At 42.7% G+C, this 15,891-nt stretch overlaps 1 protein-coding gene across 2 annotated transcripts; it reads right to left on the reverse strand.

Annotated features, from left to right (window-relative positions):
* Positions 1–6,847: 6,847 nt before the first annotated feature.
* On the reverse strand, positions 6,848–14,909 carry LOC119368597 (MADS-box transcription factor 58-like). Of its 2 annotated transcripts, XM_037633811.1 has the most exons (10): positions 14,721–14,908; positions 14,426–14,633; positions 14,062–14,303; positions 10,363–10,444; positions 8,555–8,616; positions 8,355–8,454; positions 8,225–8,266; positions 8,081–8,122; positions 7,674–7,854; positions 6,848–7,113 (listed from the first exon to the last, which is right to left on the reverse strand). In XM_037633811.1, exons 2-10 carry the CDS (start codon positions 14,615–14,617, stop codon positions 7,103–7,105), a joined length of 954 nt encoding a protein of 317 aa, XP_037489708.1. In that variant the 5' UTR covers positions 14,618–14,633; positions 14,721–14,908; the 3' UTR covers positions 6,848–7,102. The 2 variants fall into 2 exon arrangements, with proteins under 2 accessions (XP_037489708.1, XP_037489713.1); XM_037633816.1 differs by lacking the exon at positions 14,426–14,633 and having other exon boundaries at positions 14,721–14,909.
* Positions 14,910–15,891: the final 982 nt, after the last annotated feature.

Below are 15,891 nucleotides of genomic sequence, written 5' to 3' on the forward strand. Positions count from 1 at the left end.
TAGGGCACTCCTAGCACCGCTACTTGTCATGTCATGCATCGTTATGCATATGTTTGCATTGTAATCATTGTTTCTTCCCCATCTTCTCTTCGGTAGACTACGAGACTGAAGCCGCTGCTGGTGCCCCGATCGACTACGTTGTTGATGACCCCTACTTGCCAGAGCAACCAGGAAAGCGCCCCTTGGTCACAAGATATCGCCTATTCTTCTCTCTACTGCTTGCATTAGAGTAGTGTAACATGTTACTGCTTTTCGTTAATCATATCTTGATGCATAGCATGTCTTTGCTACAACTGTTGTTACCTTTACCTACAATCCTAAACGCTTAGTATAGGATGCTAGTATTTCATCAGTGGCCCTACATTCTTGTCAGTCTGCCATGCTATACTATCGGGTCGTGATCACACGGGAGGTGATCACGGGTATATTCTTATATACATAATACATGATATATGTGGTGACCAAAGTCGGCTCGGCTCGTAGAGTACCCGCAAGTGATTCCGATATGGGGGCTGAAGGGGCAGGTGGTTCAATCCAGGTAGTGGTGGGCCTGGGTTCCCGATGGCCCCCGACTGTTACTTTTGGCGGAGCGACAGGGCAGGCTGAGACCACCTAGGTGAGACGTGGGCCTGGCCTTGGTCAGCGTCCGCGGTTACTTCAAAATAACATGCTTAACGAGATCTTGGTATTTGATTTGAGTCTGGCCACTGGCCTATGCGCACTAACCAACTACCTCGGGAACAGTTATGAGCACTCGATGTCGTGGTATTAGCCGAAGCCTTCTTGACGTCAGCGACTGAGCGGCACACACCGGATTGGATTGCAACGCCCGCTCTTGTATTAGGGAGGCTAGGTCTGCTTCCAGCCGCCCACGCAACATGCAGGTGTGCAATGGGCCCAAACCCTTGCGCCATAGGATTTAGACCGGCGTGCTGACCTCTCTGTTGTGCCTAAGTAGGGTTGCGACGTGTTGATCTTCCGAGGCCGGGCATGACCCAAGAAAGTGTGTCCGGCCAAAGGGGATCGATCGTGTTGGGAAATGTGGTGCACCCCTGCAGGGAAGTTTATATATTCGAATAGCCATGTCCCTCGGTAAAAGGACGACCCGGAGTTGTACTTTGACCTTATGACAACTAGAACCGGATACTTAATAAAACACACCCTTTCAAGTGCCAGATACAACTCTGTGATCGCTCTCTCACAGGACGACGAGGGGAGGATCGCCGGGTAGGATTATGCTATGCGATGATACTTGGTTAACTTACCATCTACTCTCTTCTACTGCTTCAAGATGGAGGCTGCCAGAATCGTAGTCTTCGATAGGACTAGCTATCCCCCTCTTATTCTAGCATTCTGCAATTTAATCCACATATACTACCCCTTTCATTGATACCAATGCATATGTAGTGTAGCTCCTTGCTTGCGAATTCTTTGGATGAGTACTCACGGTTGCTTTGCTCCCCCTTTTCCCCCTTTCTATACCTGGTTGTTGCGACCAGATGTTGGACTCCAGGAGCCAGCCGCCACCGACGACTACTCCTTCTTACACCGGAGGTGCCTAGTACTACGTGCAGGCCGCCGATGGCGACCAGGAGCAGTTTAGGAGGATCCCAGGTAGGAGGCCTGCGCCTTTTTCGATCTGTATCCCAGTTTGTGCTAGCCATCTTATGGAAAATTGTTTAAGTTATGTCTGTACTCAGATATTGTTGCTTCTGCTGACTTGTCTATGATCGAGCTCTTGTATTCGAGCCCTCGAGGCCCCTGTCTTATAATATGGTGCTTGTATGACTTATTTTATTTTTAGAGTTGTGTTGTGATATCTTCCCATGAGTCCCTGATCTTGATCGTACACGTTTCTATGTATGATCAGTGTACGGTCAAATCGGGGGCGTCACAGGCGTGTCACGCTAACAAGAAGGCGATGGACAAGCCGCGCGGCAGGCTTGCCGGGCTTCAACCTCGGCATGACACCTAGCAGTGTATTTAATGCACTTTGTCATAACTGCTAGAGTTAGGTATGATAGCACTGCTAGCTATCTAATCATACCATAATGACTGTTTTGCCACTTTGGTCGCCCGTTAAGCTATAAAAGGAGGCCCGAGGCAACCTAGCAAAGGGTTCAAACATTTTGATCCATCAACACTTGTACGTGCGCGCTGCTCTCCCCGAGGCACCCTTGTCGGGCTTGAGCTCGCCGCGTATTCGTCTTCCTCCAAATCAATCCACCACAGCAGGAGTAGGGTTTTACGCCGCAAAGCGGCCTGAACCTGGGTATAAGAGAGATGTCCATCGTCGTGCTACCCTGCAGTTTCTGCTATTTGTGCAATGTGACCATCCCCTTGCCGAACCACAAAGGGCACCCTTGCCCCATAGATGATCGTCCTTCCATGCCGACAAAGATAGTAATTGAAACACAAAGAGACACTGGTACAATGAGGTGCTATACAAACGGTTTTTAACCCCTTTCCGCGACGATGTTCTGAACCGTCACCAAGTGAGTGACTGTGATAGAGGGGTCATTCCCACATGACCCAGAAACCATCGGGGATAGGGAAGCTTGATGCATACAGTTGTCCCTACTCGTTTGTGCTTGCATTGCCATCGCAGTCGGTATTCTGTGGTGCTCTGTTTATGATGCACGGCCCATAACAAACGGTTCACGATTATAGAATGTGTATGATAAGCAGACAATCACACACATTCACTTTTCCCGAACTATGTGCTATAACTAATTAAGAAGATTAGCTAATTGTCGTACGAGTGTCGTACAGGATTGCGAAACGTCGGGCCGTCGTAACATCATGTGTAACACATCAGAAACAGTAAATGATTGCAAACCGTATACGATAAGGCAACTATCACAAACGTTTTCTTTGCCAGCACCGTTTGTGATATTGTCTGACATCACACACGGTTTGCAAACGGCAACTGTGTGCATGCTCGCACATGTTTCCTCTCTGTGAACATGTCGGATTATGGTTTGTATCACATACATTTGTGTTTTACCGACCGTGTGCGCCGTAACGACCTGTGGAGTGTAAATTCACCGTAATTTAATTGCTGCCGTTTCAAATTGTACCGGATTTGAATTTAAATATATGCTATAGCTTTATTCATATCCATCAGGTTCAAGCAACCAATTCATTATTTGATTCACAGGTACATATGTTCAAGAATTACATAAGCACCAAATAAAGAATGATGAACCATGGTTGTACACTTGTACTATTAAAGACGGTAAAGAAAGAGGCGAAATACATTCTGGTTGCTGAACAAGGTGAAACGGATGCCCATAATATGCCCTCCTCCATGCAGAAGGCACGCACAACTCTAGTCCAGCCCCTTGTTATGGCTAACCGCCCATCCTTCACTGTCTTCATCAACACATCTAGATAATCATCGTGGTCTGATAGAAATAGTTTAACCTTTGCATGCCCACCAATCATGTAGTTTGAGAGGTAACCTTGAGTAAACTGCTTTGGGAACCACTGCAAAGAAAAACGATTCAGACATTTTCATCTAACACAACACATTATGGGCAGTAGAAAGAAGGCTGCAGGGCTCTTACTTATCATCCTGCAGTTTTTTGTTGTCTTAGATAAAGTGTAAACAAATAGTTTAATTGCCATCTTTTGACCCATTTTACTAACAATCTTTATCAGCTTCCTCACTTGATGCTGGTTCATCAATATCGCATTGCCCCATACACAGAAAGGGTCGAAGCACGGATCTTTACTAATGACATATGTACCTAAAAGTACCAAGTTAATATTAGAAGCTAAACATCAATTACACAATGATGTAGCACGACATCCCCTCTGCCTCGGTCACATATTAGATGAATTAACATCTTATATTATGGGACACAGGGAGTTTATTGCATTCTTACAAATTATCGGCTGATTAACTGCAGCTATATCCATGGGTTAGAGTTAGTTTGAGCTAATTTATGCTCAAATAGCCCTAAAGTATATCCAAACATGAGGGCTACTTTGAGCTAGTTGCATCTAACCCACTCAAAAAAACTATCCCACCCAAGAGGTGCTAATTGGAGCTAGTTCTCCTAGTGGATTTATTGTCAATCTAACCCTGTCATCCAAACACCACTTTGCCTAGACTTAGTTCAGGGTTAGTCATGAGCTAGAAACTAACTCTAACCCCTAGCTAAGTTAGAGCATCCAAATAGGATTGTGTTGTTGTTGTTGTTGCTGCTTTTCTACGTATATCTAGACATCACCAGAACATTAAGGTAACACTCTTCCTTGTTGCTATGTAGCCTATGATTGCATATTTAGACATTCAGTACAATACATGTTGCTATGTAGCCTCAGATATATTACATATGGCCCTAGTTAACATAACGTTAAATGAGTTACAGATATATTCAGTTAAAAGACCGATTCACCGATTAGTCCCTTAACAACCCCCAGCCTATATGATACCAGTTACGGGTATCCTGAACAGTGAGTATATATAAGCCATGGGATGAAACTAACCTCGATGAAAAACAACAGTCGTTCCAAAAATTGTCCTGTGTAAGTACATCGAGATGCATGTTAAACACAACAGGCTAAACATCATCCGAATATATCCATGGCAGACAAAATAATCTCCAAAAGATAGCCTCAGTGTGCAGGTTTAAGCACGCTAGTAAAGCAAACCAAGTGGAAATGTGTGTTAACTGCAACAGGCCTAACATTTAAACATAGTAATTCAAACTGATATTGTGCCAGTCTAAGTACACTGGTTATTGTTAAATAAAAATGGAAAGCATGTTAACTACAAAATGCAAGAACCAAATGTAATCATTCATAGTGGTATTGTTAAAACTAGTATTGATGAAATTGAACTGCACAGTTCATACTTGCACATACTGAACATCGCGTTGTGAATAATTGTAATAAATAAGGCATACTACGAACAACCAAAGATAGCATTTGAAACTGGACATGTGCTAACTACAAATAACCGAAGAACAAAAAAACTTTAAAAGATGCATATGCTAGCTATAACAGGCTTAACAGTAAGCAAATATATGCATTCCTATCAGTATGTTTAAAACTGGCATTGATAAAAAATGTACTGCATCATAAATAGTTGCACATATAAAGCATCACATTGTGAACAACTGAAATAAACAAGGCATGGCTGCTTCCGGCGGCTCTTACCGGCGATGTTGTGGGATGTAGCCAAAAGGCTCCATTGTGAGTTTTGGTGGATCTCACTTCGACTAGTTACCTTCAGTGATGAGATGCAATCTATGGACGATGGTTGACGCAAAGGATATGGTTGTGCAACAGTAGCGGTGGATATCTACCCTAGTGCATCTAGTTGCTGGGATCGTCAAAAAGTGGTGGCGACAACACAAAATTGACTTCGATCTGGTGGTGCTTCTTAAGCATCCAGTCTTGAGCTCCGAGGTGAAAACTCTGGGTCTGGCATGAGGTTATACCTACCAATGAGGATGTTTTCACATGGCTACCTTGTTGAAGGCATTGCTTGGATGTGCTACGGACTCGCTCTTCAGGGTGAAAACCTAGATTCTGGCATTTGGTTGTTGAATCCTGTAACGACGGCGCTTGAGTGTCATTCCTTACTGAAGGCGTTGCTGTTGAAAAAACTCGTTGTCTTTGTGGTGTCAAGTGATGGTTGGTGCGGTTTGTCAATCGTTGTTTTGATCGTTTTGGAGGTATTTTTCTTTCTCGCTCAGGCATAGCTTTTGTCTTATATGACTTTGCTATTTGCCGGCGTGTTTATTTGTGTGTGTGTGCGCGCGCGCGTTGATGTTGGTTGTGTACATCATTGTGGTTGTATTCACTTGATGCTTTGCTTTGAGTCAATAAAATCCACCTTTTTTTGAACCTGTCAATAAAATCCACCTTTATACATAAAATGTGGACGTGTGAGCGCTTACGGCTTCTAGATGCAACTAATTGTAAATGGTTGCACGGAGTTTATTCAACTAGTTTGGTTGATGAATTATTCATAGATTAATCTATGTGGATGAGCTATGCAATTTTGGTTTTAATCATGTTTTTTTAACAAAATGATTGTGTGCATGTGATGCAGAGGTTAAGGTAATCCCCTTTTCGAGAAAACATACGAGAGTAGAGTGGAACGAACAAGCCCATTTAACACTGCCGACCAACCTACTCCGCCACCATGGCCGACCTGGTCTGCGCGTACTCGTACGGGCTCCTGGCCATCACCACCCGGACGAACAACGTCTACTGCCCGCACCAGTTCCGGGTGAAGCTCATGCCCAAGTTCATCCTCCTCGCCATGCGGGGCGATCCCATGCGTTCGACGCTGTGCTCCACCGGGCCAGGTAGGCAGCATCACCACGACTCCACGAGGGAGCACTCGGTTGTCGACGCCACGCGCCACATCTGCGGGCTGTTCGTCCTAAACCCTAGCAAGGCAATCTGGACGGTCAGCGACCTTCCATTCAATGACCACAGGTATTTCATCGACCACCAGAAGCTCAAGATGCTCGGGTGATCGGAGGCTCGTAGCGCACGCCTTGGGAGGAGGGGCCGAGGGGGTCAAGAAGACGGCAGACTGGTATGCCAAAGCCTTGGGAGGAGGAGGCTCGTAGCGCACGCCTCGGTCGCGCTGCTGCCACGCCGGAGGATGCCCACCCCGCAGGAAAACTTCGACTCCGCCTCCATGACAAACTTTGATTCAGTTAGGACTTCTACCCCATTCGATTAATTAGGTATGTGCTTAAAAGTTTTTACATTCTTGCGTTGGTACCTAGTTTATTGCCATCTAAATACCAACTCACTTATATGTATATGATACATAAAACGAATGATATATGAAATCGCCAACAGTACTATTGCATTTAGAAAAGGTACATATATAGATATATGCGAAGGAGTACCTGAGTTGCACTGAGAAAATTAAGTAGTACCATCACAATACATATGGATACATTGCACTGGTGTGGCCAAGCCTTAATTATAGGATAAAGTCGATTGTGCGCGTATAGAAATACACACATTCATGCAAGTTCTAGTTATATATCACGGATATATGTAGCTTCAATCTCACTTGAAGGTAAATGAGAGACGACACAGCTATGCATGGATGCATCCATCACCTTCCAACTGCAAAGACAAACAAGGGCACTAAAGCATTAAAATACATAGGCGGTTATATATAGTTAACGAAAGCACATAAATATTCGTCTTTGTGACAATACTTAGGTGCTCCTATTGACTGGGCTTGTGTCACTTTTCCTGTTTCTACTATGTATAGCCCATAGAGACCTAAGAGTCAGAAATTTTACTTGAATGTTGCATATCTAGCAACTAGCTCTCTCCATTAGAATTTTCAATATGCTCAGTTATTCACATGCATTAGCAAACATTAAGATTATATTAAATGAATATACATACATAATTTCAGTGAGATTTCGATGAAATTCACCAATTTCAGGCATTTCAGTAGACATTGAAATATTTACCTTTCGGCCAAAGTATTTCAGAAATACACAAAAATTCAAATATTTTTTCATTTTTTAATATTTAATTGTATTCAAATTAATAGTTGGGTCCATTATTGGCCGAAATTTCACTGAATTTCGGTGATTTCGGTTGTTGCTGAATTTTTCCTGAAGCCGAAAGTGAAAACCATGCCTACAGTACAGGCTAGAAGAATATCTTACCTGAGTTGAAACTTTTTCGGTCCTCCTGCTGGGAGCAGTACTGAGGGTGCTGCTGCATGAAGTTGAACTGCAGGAAGGTTCTCGGATCACAATGGATCATATTTTGCTCGTACTCATTCGATGTCGAAGCCGCCCCCATCATGTTCAACGTCTGCTGTTGCCCCCTTTCAGTCTCAGCTACCTGCGTTGAGATTAGTTCGTGACTTGGACTGTTTGTGTACCTTATTAGTTTAAAGTTCTCATGTAAGTCACATGCATTGTCTTTTGTAAATACTCCCTCCGTGCGGAAATACTTGTCATAGAAATAGATATAAATGGATGTATCTAGAATTAAAATACATCTAGATACATCCATTCCTTGGACAAGTATTTTCGGACGGAGGGAGTAGGAGATACTAGGTACTTACTTTTTCCCTCAAGAAGAAGTTGTTATTCTGCAGCTCCATTTCCTGAATATATATGGCTCATCTTGTAATTTCAATTTTTTAATGTCAAAGCAAGGAAAACAGCTGCAAGAAGAAAAGACGCTATTGTTTTATTGTGTTACGTACCCTTCTCTGCATGTACTCAATTTCAGCGCATAGTAATTCGTTCTGCAGATTAAATGTGAAGGTCAGGAGCTAGACAAACAAAATAGTTCTTTTCAACAGAATTCATGCAAGTGTTCATAGCAAACTGAACCTTTCTTGCTCTAATCTTTCCTAGGCCTTTGTCCAGCCTTCCCTCCAGCTGCTTCAGGTCTCTGTGGCTCATGGTGGCCATTGTATCGCCTATTAGAGTCCTATGGCATCAATGTAGGCAAGAGTTTATTTACAAAGCAAAATGGAACTTGCTTGATAAGTTGAGATTAACTAAGTTGCTGACTTGGGGAAAAAATGAACCTGTTGGAGTTCTGCAAGGTGGTTATCTGCTGCTTCAGCTTCGCAGATTCCTGCTGGTAGTGCTGCAAGTTTGTAATTTGAGTCCAGTGAGTACAATATACAGATATTGGTATTGGAGAATGACTAATCTGCGCTCTGTGTGGGCTGCTTTTTATTGTTTTCAGTTAGAGACTATGGAATTTTGTACGCACTTTTTGTCGCTTCTTTAATAAGATGGCTGTATGCATCACTCCTGATGCAGAGACCGGGGAGTCCCCCTTTTCCAAAAAAATAATAATTGGAGAATGACTAATAAATATTACATGATTTCATTCACAAATTGCTGAATGTGAGTTTCCACTCATGCATATTTGTTTCATATATATGTGAAATTAGGAGAAGAGCAGTGCTCATTCTTCGTGGTTCCAGCATTCTATTTGTATAGCATGCACATGCATCAAAACCATGCATTATTAGGCGTACTTAAGTAAAGTAAAGGTAGACTCTCTAAATATTTTTTTGAAAAGGTAGACTCTCTAAATATAATTTTAGTATTTTTATTGAAAACTACATTTATGAAAACAATGACAATTTTTTGCAGCGCATCGACTTAGATAAATCAATTGACACAACGCTCCGCCATGAAGGGTGGAACAGCATCATGCAACATACCTCCTTGTAAATCTTCTTATCCAGACACTAGACACTAGTATTTTGAAAACTGTGGTAATGTAAAACCTCAGTATTTCAATGTCTGGACAATTAATGAATAATCCAGTTTCTAAGACCCATAGTTTTCTCAGTTTGGTTCAGAAAAAAAGAGGTCAAGACCTCTTTTTAAAATACTGCAGAAATACTACAGTATTAGAGATACTACGGTTTATAAAACTGTGGTATTTATCGATGCCAAACACAGCAAAGTTTTTCAAACTATGGTTTTAAAAAAAAAACAATATTCCACGAAATTCCAAAAATACTTACTGAGCCAAACGAAAGCTATGTTTAGAGAAAATAAACTCATGAAGACAAACTAACTCACTCCACACTACGGTCCCTTTCATTACTCTAGTTTTTGCGATATACCACAATATTTACTGGTGGCTGGCTGGCTGCACAAGTAGTCATATGCATATATACATAAAAGCACATGAATTATAAGTTGGTATTTCAGACGAATCATTGGTCCTTCTGTCTAACATGTAACCCACATGAAAATATATGTTATTCAGGTGAAACTAGCAAGCATGGCCCAAAACTGTTTTTCCTGGAACTATTTAAATATCGTTGCTACTTGACACGAACCACGTACATACCTATGCCTACTAAATCTTGATCTCAACAAATCTAAACCAGAGAAATGGTTAACCCATATAATCAGATCAACAAATTAACCAGGAACTTATATATTATAAGCGTATTTCTTTCTTCCCAAAAGAAACAGATATGGGCGCATTTCTGATTTGCTAAACCTCAGTTTGCATGTTACTGTCTCTCCCGTCTCCCGTCTGAATGATGCATGAAAGTGTCCACTGCACACATACAGAATTACATATATAAATATGGTCTGCTGGTCCAAACATGATCTCTTGAGAGTAGTATCACCGGACATTCCTTTGTGTAATGACCACAAGTTCCCTATGACCAGGATGTCCAATCTGAAGATTTTGCTCAAAGGAATCCTTTTGTACGCTGGAGCACAGTTAGATGGAATGTTGACTAGCAGGGTGAAGTTCCTAGTAGTAGGACTAAGACTGCATGCAACCTAGGGGCCGGGTTGCTAGGGTCTAGAAATATTTTATGTTGACTTGTTGAGTGACATATGATGTTACCTGGGCATTGATCTCTGCGACTGTACCAGCGCTGGAGGTGTCACTTGTTGCCTTCTTGTATCTCTCAATGGTTGCTTTCACGCTGCATTAATTTGGGTACACACCAGTGGAGTTAGTACAAGCATAAATATGAACTTTCTAGTTCGTACCAACACAAATAATACTCAAATTAACAGTAATAATTAACTTCATTAACTGGAAACAACAGTAATAAAAAATAAATCAAAGTTCTGTTTTTCGGAAATTAACAGCGATTTATTCGGGAAAAAACCTCATTAAATGATTCAGAAAATTTATAACCAACTTTTATAATAACGTGGTAGATTTGGGGGATATTAGATTAGTTATATCAAATTAATGTGCTATTATTGCATACTTCAAATATTGGTTGTCAAGATTCAGAAACCGGACTTTGTTACTTACCACATCATTACTAAAATAGAGTCCAGATAGACCCTTGCCAAAAATAGACCAAATAAATTGGATGTATCTCATAGTTTTTAGGACAATGTATATACAGTTGCTCTGTTGTATTGAACAAGAGCAATGTGAAATCCATCAGGTCGATGTAGAAAAAACATCATATGTCATGCTGGGCAAAGATGTGTGCCATCACTAGCCTTTTCCACGAGCTAACTAGCTTGTACTACAGTGTGGTCGCTCTTTACCGAAGACTTCCTTTCCAATATTAAGAGGCCTTCAAGGTGTACAATGTCCAGACATGGATATTTTACATGTGAGTATGTGACTTCAAGAGAATTCCAGTTGTGTTTGTATTTTATGTTTTCTTTTCGAAAAGTGCTTGTATTTTATGTTGTTGAATCTAACGGCCAATTTCATAGTATTGATCAGTATAGTCAGTAGCTAGCCATATAGCTATATGTGGTGTTTGATATCCATCTTTAGTTTGGTCACATAAGTTTACGCCCGCGGCATTTATGGGAAAAAATTTAAATCTGATTTTACACACGCCATGATCCCATCAGTTCCCAAGAAAATTGCATGCACTAGTGTAACGCAAGAACCAAAAGGATGTCGTCAAAGTGAACTGTGTGATTTTATTAATTACCTTTGCTAATTTATGTTTATATGATGTAAAGAATCAGAAACTGGAGCTTAGAAACAATTTTGAAGCAAAAACATGTGTCACCATATTTAACATGGAACATCTAACTTACTATCACATCAATATATACATTAACATACCACCAATGTACCACTGTCAAACATAAGACTGGGAAATTCTTCATTGCTAAAGAAAAATCAGAGCACAGGTTATTAGCCAAAAAATCGAGTACTGTGAAACAATATATTCCACCCCGCACATAAAATAAAACCCCACCAAAGAGTAATGTCACTAACTCACTACATTTCCTCTCCAAAGCAACATTAAAAAAGAATGCTTCACTTCTCAAAAAATAGTACTAGTAGAATGCATGCTTCAAAGGGAAGACCATAGTTACCACTACCTCTGCTACGGCCACCATCGAACACCGACGAGAGCGAATGTCACATCACGTATAATAATGCAAAGCCACTGTTCATTATGACACGCACTGTTGACACGGATTTCTCTCACTGCTGGACGGAACCTTAGCATCGTCGAGCATGCTATTCGCTGCGGCACAGAGAACACGCCCTATTACCCAGTGTTTATTCGTAGGAGAGAACCACGGCAGCCAAGGTCTCTGCTTTTACCCGCCCCTTCTGACCACCCATGGAGCTCACCCATCCTCTCTCTCTCTCTCTGTGTTGTACAGTTGTACAGTAGTACCCGATGCAACGTACGGCTTGATTCTGACCGCGCCGTGACAGCCATTGGCTCCGTACGCAGGGCAGCCTTCACATCACTGTAGACACACATAAAACCACCGGAGAGAGGTTGTCGCTTGACAGTGTAGTACAGTGAACACATATGTCCGGGTAAAGCCAAGATTTTCAAATAAATAAATACATTTGGGCGTGAAATGAAAAATTGCAGCACAAATTTATGCACGCACGCACATAAATGCTTCATCTGGGTTCATTTCTTATATTCAAGAAGAATTACCCTGTCCATCTTTACATATATGACGCTAGTATTCAAAATTTTGTTAACTGAACAAATAATAAAATAAATCCATAATAAGGTGCCCCCTTTAATTATCATACGGATTTTTTTACTTGTCCTTTTAGATACGCAAGCGCAAGTAAGTCTGCATTTCAAAAAGTTCACGAATTGTAACACAAACATTTGTATCATGGGCAGTTCTCAAGTTTTGATATTGTTATATACTATATATGTGTACAAAGAGACCGAAATGTACAGAAAGTAAGTGTAAAAAGTGGCATGCTATCTATGTTGTTATTTGATGCTGCCCTTCTATTTCAAATCAGCAACTGCTAGACACATATGGGAAAAATACCACTACGTACATTTTAGTTTTGCATATAGACAGGCCTTTTCAGCTAATGGAAATCAGAGGAGCTCACTGAAACGGCACAAAAAAGTTTCCCGCAAAAAAAAAGTCGGCCCCAAAAGTAGAGGAAAAAGAAAGGTTACTACAGTACATTATTTTCTTCTTTACTGCTACGGTGCTGTGCCTTCACTGTATTGGCGGGTCATGAAAGTACAGTGCTGCTGCCAGAAGCTAGCTAGGGGCCCAGAGCTGGCGTGATGAGCCTTGGCTTAACAAGAGGACACCACACATGGCCCTAATGAGGAGAGAGGCGTCGCTGCCACCAGCACCACACGCACAGGCAACAGTAACATCTACAGCGCGCGGAGAGAGAGAGAGAGAGAGAGAGGGAGATGGGGGCACATGTGACGGAACCCTAACCCTAACCCATCATTGGCGGGGAACAGAAGGCGATGATGCAAAAGAAGCTTGATGATATCGTGGCTTACATCTGTGTGTGTGACACATACACACAGATGATCTTGTATGCAGCAGTTACGGAGTTACTGCAGATATACCAAGCCCAGGGAGAAAAAAAGTTGCTAGCTAGTAGATCTGCACCTACGTACACGGTAATTAAGCTATGCCATACAGGTGGGAAAATAGAATAGGCGGTGAGAAACAGATAATAACTTGTAATTTTTTGTGTGATTACATATACATGTTTCTGCCACCATCTATCGATCGATTATGTATCATGATAAGGTGTGAGGGATCTAAGGCTCTTACCTTCTTCCTATCCCCTCCCCTTCGTCCCATACAGAGAGAGAGGGAGGGAGAGAAAGGAAAGAACATAAATTGAGCAAGAAAAGAAGAGGACCACCAGCCCCAAGCAAACCCAGACACCCATTCCATACACACAAGAAGAGCTGAGAAAGCATGTACACATGCTTCACAAGGCATGCACTGTGCTGAATCTACGCAGACATCTAGCTCACCTCACGGAACCACTAACGAAAGCAGCAACGAAAAACACATCAGCACAAGCTAGCACACAGATGCAAGCTATACGGCGCGAGCGCACACAAAGAAACTGCTGGAATTTCTTTCACCCCCGCTTCAGCCCCCAGAAGCACGGAAATAAACAAGACAGTTAATCAACGGAACGAGTATAGCAAGAAAGATGCAGCTCCCCTTTCCCCCCCTTTTGCCAAGACGAAAGGATAGAAGGAAAACAGCTCCAATTTGGGCAAGATCACATGAGCATATGCCATGTATGCGTCCGTCTGTGCAGAAAATAATTCAAGAGAGCGGCGAGCACCTGTTGTTGGAGTACTCGTAGAGGCGCCCGCGGCCGGAGAAGACGATGAGCGCCACCTCGGCGTCGCAGAGCACCGAGAGCTCGTACGCCTTCTTCAGGAGGCCGTTGCGGCGCTTGCAGAAGGTGACCTGCCGGTTCGTGGTGTTCTCGATGCGCTTGATCTCGATCCTCCCTCTCCCCATCTTCTCAGCAGCCCCCCCTGCCGATCCCGACCCCGACCCCGGGGACGCAGACTCCTTCACCTTGGATCAGCAACGCAAAATTTCAGTGACACGGACCAAAAGTTGTATCATCAATGGGAGAACAGATGGATCTACATAACCAAAACCGACGGGTTGTATCTCTGGCTGGGCTGTAAATATACCCGATTCTCTTGAGCTGCTACTTCTTGGACCCTTCTTTGGAGATAGGAAGAAAAGGAGAGGCTGTGATCCATCTCCTCTCCTTGGTGGTGCCTTTCTCTCTGCGGCTTTCTTAGAGAGTAAGCACCACTGCCCCTAGCCGAATCTCTCCCTCTTCTTGCGTATCTACTATTTCCCCACCCAGTAGTAGCCATGATTTTATTCTAGCTACTACCCGTTACATGTGCATCCAAATCTTAATCTTTAGGAAAACGGATGCTTAAAGAAGAAGCTAGTTTCAGAGCAAGAAGCAATTACCATTAGGCCTGTGGATGGTGCAGCCAGCTGCTCGTTGAGTATCTGCATGTTTGTGTTTCGTGGGCGGAGAGAGATGGGATGGATAGAGTGAGAGATGAGGAAGGCAAATGAGGGAGAAGAGTGTGTTTAAAGGAGAACGGTAGGAGGCTAGGAGCGGGTGGGGAGGCGATGCTCTGTAGTGGCAGCTGTGGCCCTTGGTGTTTCTTCCTCCTGGACTCTTCTTGATTTCATTTCCACTATGTCACATCTCCTTTTCTTCTTTTGTGTGGTGATAATCTGTGAAATTTACCATGAGTGTGGCCTTAATTACTTTGCATCCGGAGCAGCTTTCCAATAAGTATGTAATTAACATAAGAAATATGAAAATTGTTGGGGAAATTTCGGACCTATATTTCTTCATTTGTTCCACGACCGTTGTCTTTACCAAAGTTGATAAAGAGATAGTATTACTTCATAAAACAAAAATTGAAGACATCATTACTGCAGTCATCATCTCCTCGTTGGGGCTGTTCCGAGGGGAAACCCTTGATCTGAGTCTCCTGGGTCGGACGATGGCGACGCTTTTGGTCTCATCTTCCCTCATTAGGACATCGTTTCGGAGCAGATACTTGGTTGAGTCGTCAGGAGGTGAAGCTGCATGGTGCAGCGGAGACTTGGCTACGGATGCGTCTTGATGGACAGGTGCAGGGCGGTGGCATTGTTTGGCGCCGTGGCAGCGTCGATGGCTGACTGGCTTGGCAAAGATATTGCGGATATCTTTTTTGGAGATGGGTCAGCGGTTCGATGGTGGTGGGGGCTTCTGAAGCGTGTGCATGCGGTGTATGCTTTGGGCCTGCAGCAGCGGGTGTATGCCGTACATCATGCGGGTGGATCGGCATGGACCCCGGTTCTAGATGCTGGGGCGTGATGGCATTCTCCATTGTCGTGTTTGTAGGTGTGGGGGGTGACTTTGAATTGTTTGATGTATGTTCTTATCATACCTTTGTTAAATAATTTATTTAAGATGGTTGTGTGCATCTCTTGATACAAGGACCGGGGGTTTCAATCTCCTTTTCAAAGAAAAAAATGATAGAGACACAATAGGAAACACATATTTTGCCATGTGTTTCTTGGTAAGCGGAGTGTATTTTGCTGACCTCTTATAGCGCCTTAAGCCGTGTGTTGGTGTCAA

This window comes from Triticum dicoccoides, chromosome 1A, assembly GCF_002162155.2.
Source record: "Triticum dicoccoides isolate Atlit2015 ecotype Zavitan chromosome 1A, WEW_v2.0, whole genome shotgun sequence".
NCBI lineage: Eukaryota > Viridiplantae > Streptophyta > Magnoliopsida > Poales > Poaceae > Triticum > Triticum dicoccoides.